Source organism: Amphibalanus amphitrite, unplaced genomic scaffold (assembly GCF_019059575.1).
Source record: "Amphibalanus amphitrite isolate SeventyFive unplaced genomic scaffold, NRLGWU_Aamphi_draft 000405F_arrow, whole genome shotgun sequence".
Classification (NCBI taxonomy): domain Eukaryota; kingdom Metazoa; phylum Arthropoda; class Thecostraca; order Balanomorpha; family Balanidae; genus Amphibalanus; species Amphibalanus amphitrite.
In genome coordinates, this window is record NW_024881899.1 from 71,034 (window position 1) to 81,521 (window position 10,488).

General features: G+C 56.7%; 1 protein-coding gene across 1 annotated transcript in view; it reads right to left on the reverse strand.

Annotated features, from left to right (window-relative positions):
- LOC122390690 (egalitarian protein homolog) overlaps window positions 1-10,488 on the reverse strand; it is a 29,609-nt gene that overhangs the window by 17,462 nt on the left and 1,659 nt on the right. Inside the window, exon 2 of the mRNA XM_043383864.1 lies at window positions 10,223-10,303. Coding sequence (XP_043239799.1) covers window positions 10,223-10,303 — 81 coding nt within the window. The remainder of the gene's footprint in view (window positions 1-10,222; window positions 10,304-10,488) is intronic.

Consider the following 10,488-nt stretch of genomic DNA (forward strand, 5'->3'; position numbering starts at 1 on the left):
AAGAGGTCACATTCACAACCTGACTGGAGTGAATACTTTATAAGCCATTCCTGATACTTCACCCAGCAGCCATCTAACCATCGCTACCACCCACTGCAATGATCTGGTGCGGAACCACGACCTAACACTCCCCAACCAGCAGGGCGGTTCGGGAGCGAGCCGGCCGCGTCACACGACAGGCCAGCAGACCCTCCAGCCCGGCCCAGGATCAATACGAGCAGTGAACAGTGACACTGACCCCGTGACGGTGGTCGCCGCAGCTGTGGTGACGACCAAAGGGCACCGCCGCGCCCGCCAGAGGTCAGAGGTCACGGCAGCCCAGCGTCCGGACAGGCGGGCCGATGGCCGACAGCCCTGTCCTGCCGCCCCATTTTGTGCCCAGCACTGTGTTGCCCAGCACCCGAGGGAAACTGCTGGGTACTGTGTGCCCAGCAGATTCGCTTTCCTATTCTATTTCCTTTTGTCTCTAGTACTAGCCCAACCATGGACATTGGACAGCCCGGAAAGCAATACTTTTTGTTGGGTCGAGGGCGTGGCGCACCATGCAACTCGCAAAGTCCCCCATTGCTCCACACGCACAACTGTGACACCCGCCCCCTGTCGTGCTAGGGATATCCGCTGGGCGGGTCACCGAGCCCCCCACCCCCTCCCCGAAATACCGGATACGGAAACGGGATAACACATCCGATACCACGGCACAAATACACGGTTAGAGCTTGAAGTCCGGAACGGTACCAGGGATACCGCCGAGGATTAGGCAGAGGTTATTTGAGATGAGACACAGGAGTAAGTAAGATACACATTACAGACAATGGGCTCAGTGCACAAATCATGAGCTAATAGAAAACAAGAGGACAAAACAGGCACTGGTCACAGGCGAAGCTCTGAAGGATGATAAGCGACGTGACATTTTTTTTGTATCAATATCAGATAGAAATAACCAATTCCTGATATTTGGAAACACATCAATGCAGAAATCAGCAACGTCCAGAAATCAACCCGTTGTCATCCCTCCGAACAAACAATTTCAGTTGTGTGCCCTCCAAAGAAACATCTTTTTCTTTTTCTTTTGTGGGTGGACATGGTCCGTGGGAGACCCGGACCGCCGGACCATAGCACGCGGGACAGCAGAGGAAAGCGCCACTACCAGAGGACCGCCGGGCGTGAGGGACCACCGGAAGCGCCGCTCGGTTTTTGGGTACCGCCGGGGGCACCGGCACCGAGCGGTGGGCGGGGGAGGGGTAGAAGGGACGGTGGCTAACATCAAGCTAGAGCCAGGAAAATGAAAGTCCCAGTCGCGTTTCTTCCAGCTGGTTCAGGCAAACATCTTGAATACTGGTAGCGTTTGCATTCGTTTGTGAATTGTGGATCGTATCCTCTTGAGACCGATCGCTAATTGGAATTCCAAAGCACATCCCGGGGGTAATTATACACTTAGAAACGTTGTTTTTCTGCTGTGTGAGTCTACAGCGTCAATGTTGACGCTGTCATTATCGAGCCTGTGATGGACGAGGACGCGTGCCTGGCTTGTTATGACTGGTGAAATCGGCCATCACCGCCGACCAATCATCGTCGTCAATCAACGTCACAGGTCATCAGCGGACCGCGGTGATGAAAATTGGCACTGGGTTGACGGCAGAGCGGCACCAGCCCTCGCTGCAGTTCGCGGGGAGGGCAGCAGCCGGTATTCGACGCTGAGATGGGGGAGAGGTCGCTGCCGGAGCACCACACCCTCCCCCAAAGGCGTCGGCGGCGCTCCTCCGGGCCCGTGTCACGCCGTGACGCGTCACGACTGACACCGATCCGTCATGCAGGCCGTGCTCATTACAGAGCGCCAGCTGGGGCGGGCTTGCGGCGGCACTTACACTTCGCGGAACAGGCGGCCGCACAGCACCATTGGTCGTAGCTACACCAGTTAGGGATAACAAGACTTCTCCCCGTTCCCTACTTCACAATCAAACAAAACTTCTACAGAAGCCACTCTGTGTGCTCAGAAATACAACGGCTTAGGTTCAACGTTCCATTTCGGGAATACCTCGGAAATATATTTGGTAAATTCTTAAAATAGCTCAACTAAGCACTTCTAACGATTACAGGCTATTTTCGGCTTACAGCGTGTACAAACTACTAACGGCCAATATGTCGTTTTAGTATCGGTCATGACAACGCTACGCCAAATCTAACAAATGAAACACGTCGGCAATTGCAAGGCGCCTCGCACACGTCGTCGTTCTAGGCAATGTGCCCCAGGTGCTCGTCAAGCGACACTTTCAATCGTAAATCGTTATCACGACCAGTACCGCCGGAAGCGCATTACATCCGCCGGCGTCGTCTAGATATCAGCAGTCTGCTCCGGAGGCGACACCGTAGATTTCTCCACGTGCGAAAACCGGCCCGTCCCGTCGGCCGGCCGGGGGTGGTTCTCAGCGACAAGCACCACCACTCAGCGGTCAGCGCGCCGGCTCGATCGCCGGCCGGCCCGCCCAGGGGCGCGTGCAACACGCTCTCGTTTTCGGCAGCATGCCGTGCGGTCCAGACTGGACTGGGGGCGGAAAGAGCGTGGGATCGCTGTCTGAGAGGCGGCGCGACTGGTACCTTCGGAGTGCCGACACTGGTTAGATTTGGAGCGAGCAGAGGCCGCTGGTTAGAGGCCGCCTCTCTCCATAACCGGTCCAGACGGGCGCGGTGAGATGGCGCTCCGATTTGTTCTGGGTATCACCTGAGCGTGTGAGTCGCTACAGTAGGCCGGCCTGAGATGTGAGGACTACTTTTACACAGCTGCAACGTGTCAGTCCAGCTGTCCACGGCTCTACGTCTCGCCAAGTTTCGCCACGACGTGCCTCATCCCAACATACCATCAGTCCGCCCTTCGACAGAGACCAACAGCAGACCACACTCCGTCGGGGGTGACCAGAGTCGTCGGCACCGGTGCGGGTGACCATCTGTCGGTCTGGCTGGCCCGACCTGACCCCGCTGCGGTCAACGACAGCGCGACTTCGTGTCTAGCTAACGGAGGGCCTGTCCTCGAGGGTCGCGCTTAGTTGAGACAGGTGGTCCACAACGCACACACATTCTCAAAGGTCGAGAATGCTGCTTCTGTCCGGCGTAGCTGAGAACATGATTGGCCTTATCAATAGCCAGTCGTGATGCTTATACCTAATCATTTTATAGTAACTGTGACTCTTGAGCTAAGATTCTACTGGTGCTCGAAATGGCGATAGCTGTCGCACAGAATGAGCCTGTTTGTTGTCTTTACTGTAACCCAGGTCATGAATGACCCTGAGCAATGAAAATTGCTTTCTAGGCATCTGGTAGTGATCCTTCTACCATAGGCATGGCTTAAACTATGAATATTCAGTCTTGTTATGACCAGTCATTGACTCAGACAACACCAACTGACAAAATGCCGTGGCTCGGCCTCGTGACATTCTGAACAGCGACAGGGAGGGACGGGACGCGGCGGCGAGGGGGGAGGGAGGGGTGCAGCCGCCCAGCGTCCAGCCGGTCCATCAGCCCAGCTGTGCAGAGTGGACTGCGCCACCGCCGGCCACTCCACAGTCCACAGTCCACACTCAGCCGCCGAGGAGGGGCGTGGCCGAACCCAGTGCACCGAGACGGGCTCCCAGCCCGGCAGAACTGGCGGCTGTGAGGGGTCAACGGTGGACGACCCGACTGACCCGCGCCGCCGCATCACTCGCAGACTGAGCCTGCAAGGTCTGCACGAATATCTGCGGTTTGTACGATCATCAGTGGGTGTGGAAATACCTAGTGAGCGTATAAATCACATACGAGGTCGTAAAATGTAAACAAAGAAGGTCCCTTGATATAAGTTGCCACATAAGACGTGAACGGACTCACGAGTGGCTTGGATCTAGGGGAACAAATGTGCAGCTGATATCAATCACCATTAGGGCCGGGGGCGCGGGCCCCCACCTGTCCGTTCGACTGAGACCCCATCAGCGGCCGTCACTGCCGTCCGCGCTCCACTTCGCTAATAACCCGGCCCAGCTGTCTGCCGAGCGCAGGGCACGGCATGGAGAGGCTGTCACAGGATGGCATACGGACAGATCGTCACGGGATGGCATACGGACAGATCGTCACGGGATGGCATACGGACCATCACGGCACGGCATACGGACGGACCGTCACGGGATGACATACGGACAGACCGTCACGGGATGACATACGGACAGACCGTCACGGGATGTCATACGGACGGACCGTCACAGACTGGCTCACGGACAGACCGTCACGGGATGGCATACGGACTGTCCGTCACGAGATGGCATACGGACAGCCGCCGTACGATGTGCAGTCCGATATCGGTCATCATGTTACAGACAGCTCACGGAAAACTGACGGTCAATTGATGGATGACTGGCGGACTGTCAGACTCAGCGGCCTTCATACGGTGACCGATTAACTGGCGAGCTCACACGAAACATTACACGTTCCATCCGCCCGCGCTCTACAAACTTCACAAGTCAACAAACCACACAAACATCCCACTCATCATGTTAACAAGTAAACACACCGCACAAAAACAGCCAGCAGATCGGGTGTCACGTATGACGTCACACACACACACACGGTGAGATGACGTCACGGACCGAGAGGTCAGCAGCCGGCGACGGCACGGTGCTGTGCGTCAAAGCGTGACGGTACGGCGCCGCGGCGTCAGCGATCGCGGGCCAGCCTCCGTCCGCCGTCCGCCGGCAGGCTGAGCGTTGGTACCCGGTCCACACGGTAGCGTGGGCAGTGTTTTCCAGCCCGGGCCGGCGCCGGTGAGCCCAGCGCCGCCGGCGGCCTTGAGTGACGAGGGCGCGGCACGGCGACACGCGGCGCGGCGGTGGTTGCCAGCCGGCCGGCCGCACGGGGGACGGATGGTGGCAGCCCTCAGTGCCGGCGGCCGGAGATTGAAAACAGGGGAGACTATGATCCAAAGCAACGCATATAAGCGCCTCAGGCTGACTGACGGTGACGGTGGCGTCATGAATGATATGATACGATATGATAGAGCTTTTTCCAGCCGGCATGCCAGCATCGCTTTCAGCCGGCTCCAACAATATTCAGCACCTAACACCAAAGTCCGAGAAGCAAGCTAAAAGCCGGTCATTATGTGGTATGCGCAGTCAAGCGACAACTCCTCATTCTTCCTCTGCCTTTATCTCGGCACAATTGAGGTCTGAAGATTATTCGATTCTAGAAAGCCAAGTGACGCTCTCAGCATCCACTCTGAACCGTCCACGCCTGGCCGAACCGGTCGTCCGTGCGATCGGCGCCTGGCGCGCTCGACCGTCGCGGCGCGCGGAGAGGAGAGGCGGGGCGGAGTCTGCGCTGATCGTGACGACGGCCACAAGGCTGACGGTTCGACGGTTCGCAGGAGAAACGGCCAAGAGATGGCCAATCCAAGGGCCAGTGCGGCAGTGGCACAGTGAACGTGATCGAAGGAATGCCTACGGGTGAACCGAGGTCGATGACGGACGACGGAAGACAACTTGCCAGTTAGAATCTATAAAGAATAGCGTTTGCCTGAAGTGTTGTGTAATCAGCCATCCTCAATACACTTCCTTCGCAAGTTAACATTCAAACGGCGGATATGATCATTAATGCATGCATGTAATGGAAATGTTACCTTCTCACCAGCTCCTAACCCCAGCCGGGTCAAAGATCGCAGCTCCGCAGCTAACCGTTATCACCTCGCTATTTCCCACTCAATCCATTCCCAGCCCCCAGAAGCTGGGTTTTCTGACCGAGAAACGACCCGGCGGCATGTATGTCACTTCACACGCCCGGGCGGCCGGCGTGACCCAGCGTGACCTCGGTGACCCTTACGTGACCTCGTGCGACGGGCCGCTGTCGGAGTCGGTGACCGGGGTCGGTTCGGGCGGGTGTCGGGTGTGGCCGCTGTCACGTCTCCCCTGTGTACCGGCGGGGTGAGACAGCAGCAGGGGGACGCCACACACAGACAACAGACAGCGCGTGGTCGATGGCGGAGCGGTGCACACCGCCACCGATCAGTGCCGTAACCACAGCCCGGCGGCAGCGCGGCGGTCGGGGTGGCTGGCCGGCCGGCGGCGATCGGAGCGGCTCGGGTCTGCCGGACACGCGAGCCGCGCACCTGGCTATAAATACGGCCGGCGAAACGCAGCAATACGGGGAGAGGGAGCAGTGACTGAGAGGAATGAGCAGGACAGGGAGAGGAAGGAGTACGCACCGGGAGAAGAAAAATAAAGTGCGGAGGAGCGAGTACACAACGAGAACGAGGAGAAGGAGAAAGAAAGAGAACACTGCGAGAGGAACGAGCACACGCTGCTGGAAGATAGAACAGTTGGCTTGACTGTTCTATCTTCCAGCTGTCTGCTTTAATGGAGAACGGATTATTAATGGCTTCATGTCGCGTCAAGTGGTTAACAGGGCTAAGGAAGTATGTGATGGTGATCGATGATTTAGTGCGTCAGGACATCATCGGTCATCTATGCAGAAAAAGAGGCGCCGTTCATTGTGCCGATATAAGCGGCACAGATACTGAGGTCAATTACTAAATATCATCAGGCAACGAAGAGGTGTCTACAACGACATATTTAAAGGAAGCAATTATGCATTCGACTGAAGTACCAACGAGGATCAAAAGGACCTGGCCGATACTGACCGAACACCAGACCTATTAGAATGTTCTATCCCCACACCCACCACACCCTTCCTGGTTCGAGACATCACAGTCAAGTCACGTCCCACCGAAGGACGACCAACAAAAAAGCCCCTACCTTGTGATCGGCATGCGCATTCCCATCACGCACCAACACTGGACACCCAGCATCGGGTAGAAACTATGCATCAGCCGACGGTAGCATTCCCGAGAAAAGCCATACATGAAGCCCGTCGTCCTCATATATCATCTCAGGTGTCATGCCAGGCTCGGTCCAGCTCGGCCGAGGTCACCCGGACATCCAGGAGCACCTGACCTCGGCAGCAGCTGACACACCTGACACGTGACACCCGACACACCTGACACGTGACACTCCTCACACCTGACATGGAAGGAAATCAGCCAACGCGGCGAGCGGCCGGGAAGTGTCACCCCCTGGGGCGCAGGCACACAGGAGATTCGCTTCACCCAAAATCATCCCCGATCCAAACGGACAGATGGGCAGACAGGCCGACGGGCAGACTGACCGAGAAACGCCGATAGTCCGACCGACGAACAGAGTAGACAGAAGGACGAAAAGGCTGACAGACTGGCGGAGAGGAAGACATACTGACGAACAGACGGCTGGTTGGAACCCCGCCGGCAGCACACCGCCCCAGGCCGGCATCTGCCGACCGATCCGTCATCACCGCCCACCGCCCGGCGATGACCCGACCCGCGGCCGTTACGCACCATTGCCTGCTACCGCCGCCCCATACCGGTGCTGACAGCGGGAATATGACCCCAAAAGGCGCTGACGTCACTCCGCGATACTGGTGACTGCCGAGGCACGTCGGAGACGAGAGTGGCCGCCCTAAAAACGGACATCAATCGCCACAGCCAAGGACGCCACTAACGCGAATGGGACCAAGCAAATACGGCTTGTAAATAGTGGAGGGATAAGACAAATAAGAGGGACAGTGACACGGAACTACGTCACGACAGTACACATTATCGCTAACAGCCTGAAGTTATCAGCTATTGTGATGGATGACGCCCATTTGGATAAAACGTCGTTACGCCGGAATGCACTAGTGAACACGAGTAGGTCAGAGCGGTGATCAATATACTCTGGGTCAGAGCCCCAAAGGTCCACCGATGCTGTCGAATATCTGACTGCTTCCTTCGAGTACGATGTTTTCCAGGCTTGCACAGCGCACACAGGACTACACGAGTCCATCCATTGACGGACGCTAGACCTCAATGAGATCATTAAAGCTCACTGGACACGTTTACTACTTTGTTTACTATCTTAGCCCATTAACCCATCCATAAGGGAGGCTCCGTCTGCAGACACACCCACCAGGGACCGGCCGACCGCAGGCTGCACTGCAACCCCCCACCCCCACCCCCACCCCTCCCTCTTCATCATGACACACCAGTGTCCACGCGACTGAGTTCTGTGGACAGTGGTGACGTCAGCAGTCTGGCCGAGTGCTGAACATACACCGCTGGACGAGGGCAGGCAGACAGGTTGGTTGGGTTGGTCTCTCATTGAGACCCGCTGCAGAGAGCAGCAGTGGGCTCACGGCGATCAAGGTTACCTGGATGGGACCAGCACACGGTGGAAGGCGGATAAAGGGACGGGATGGTTGGCCAATGAAAGGGATTAGGAAACAGGACCGGTGAGGTTTCTGCGAGCCAGGTCTAGGAGAGGGAGAGGGTAGCGGGTGAGATAGACATGAACCCAGTCAGGGTCGCCACAGAACAATGTCTGGGAAATGCCTTACAATGCCGGACCTCCGGACGTGTGAGTCTGACAAGAGTCGGTGACAAGTCAGGTCCGAGCTGGCGCCGGTCCCGACCGTCGCGACATACTGCCGCTCTATTCCGGTCAACATTCCACACTGATGAGTGTAGCCGAGAGACGGTGGGGAGGGGCGGAGCAGGGAGGACGGGAATAACCCGCCGAGGGGAGGCACGGGGAGGGGGAGGTGGTGGTGGCAGGGGCGGGCGGAGTACACACACCACCGACCGGAGAGCAAGCACAGGCTGTCGACACCGGCAGGAATAGCTGCGGTAGAGCTCAGAAACAGCAGCCGCCCCCGGCAGAACGAGGAGAAACTCCACCGGAATCCCGAGGAGACATCAGGCGCCCGCGGCGGTCTGACGTCAGATTCGCGAGTCCGCAAGTCATGCGATCCCCAGCAACCAAAAACGACCCATCCACAACAGTTTAACTCCAAAATGACCCAGTGGAACTCGTCGCCAAACCAGACACGAATAAAACCGTCCCAACAAAATTGGCACGAGAGGTTGGGTCGCGCAGCCACGCCCATCACGATGGTTCCGCCGACCGGGCTCCCGGCAAGTTCCACCGGTTTCGAACAGCGAAAGTCCGCCGGTCCGCCCACACGACAGCTGCCACGGGTCCGTGGGAAATGCGACCCTGGCGACGGGACGCGCACTGACCGACGGACCGACGGAGACGCGAGGCGAGCCGCCGAGACAGGGCCAAGACGTGACTGAGATGGAACGCGGAGAGGACCGCCGAGCTGCGAAAGTGTCCCCGATCGCTTACAGACAATGAGCAATGCGCCGATAAACCGTAGCGTACACAAGTCGCAGCGAAACATCTCAGTCTTCCAATCGTGTGCTGAACACCGCGGAATGAGGATAGAGCGAGGAAAATGAGCAGCTCATTAAATCCGAAGAGTGTCTGGTTTTCAGGCGGGGAGGTGTAGTTCTGTCTGAATCCGTCACATCCGTCTGAGACGAGCCCGGCCGGCGCCGGCGCCCGATAGAATCAGTCGTGAGAGAAAGTCCGTTTTCGCCGGGACACGGACACCAAACAAGTCTGTTCACAGAGGTCCACTTTGCGCACCGGACACAGTCGTACAAAGCGGGAACGGGTCAGGACATACAGCAACTAGATACATGGGGCTTGGATGTCTCTGAAGGCTCCACTGAGTGACGCTCAACAACGTACCGCAAAAATATCCATTGGAATATTCGCTAGCGTTGTTGTTAGCGACAGTCTGAATGCTAGGCTAACACACCATTTGCCCTCCATTGACACAGTTATTTTGTACGTATGCTACCCTACGAAACAGCTGCCAGTGCTTAGCTATCTCACATTGAAACGGCTTGGCAACCGCCTGATCATATGCATGTAAATAGCCTCGCTCGCAACAGAGCGTGTGCGATCTGTGCGACATGGTAGACATGGTTGAATTTAGTGAGCGGTTGGCGACGGAAAAATGACATTTGTCTTCGCGTCAGACGACGCAGCATTAGCGCGCCGCATTCCGACGATAAAAATTGGCAAGGTGAAAACCGTTCACATTGCCAATTTATCGGCAAATTGAGAGCCAAACATGTGACAAAACTAATTCTGCTGGTGTCAACTGTCAACTTCGTCCTGAGCATCAGCCCGCACCTCCCAGAGGCCACTGACGAGACACAGAAGAAGCCGTGACCGGGAGAGAGGCGGAGAAAACACAACACCGTAAAACTCAAAAGGATCCCTTCTAAGTCGTCCTCTAAGTCAGAGAGCGACGCAAAACACTGTGCGAACGTCGCATTTTGACCCACCTGCGTGTCAAAGACGTTCCTCAGCGTGACGCCGAACTGATGGAAGAGCGCGGCACTGTCCATGCGGCAATCATGCAGCACCTGCGGGCACCGGGGTCAGGTCAGGTGGAGTCAGGTCACAGCACACACCATTGTTAATTGAACAAGACGTGGAACGCATCAGACGGGGAGAATGCAGGTCAAAAGTATTGTAGGAACTGACTCACTGAGCTTTGAAGTAATAGATCATTATTGTTCCTAATGAACCACAGTGATCATTAATGGCG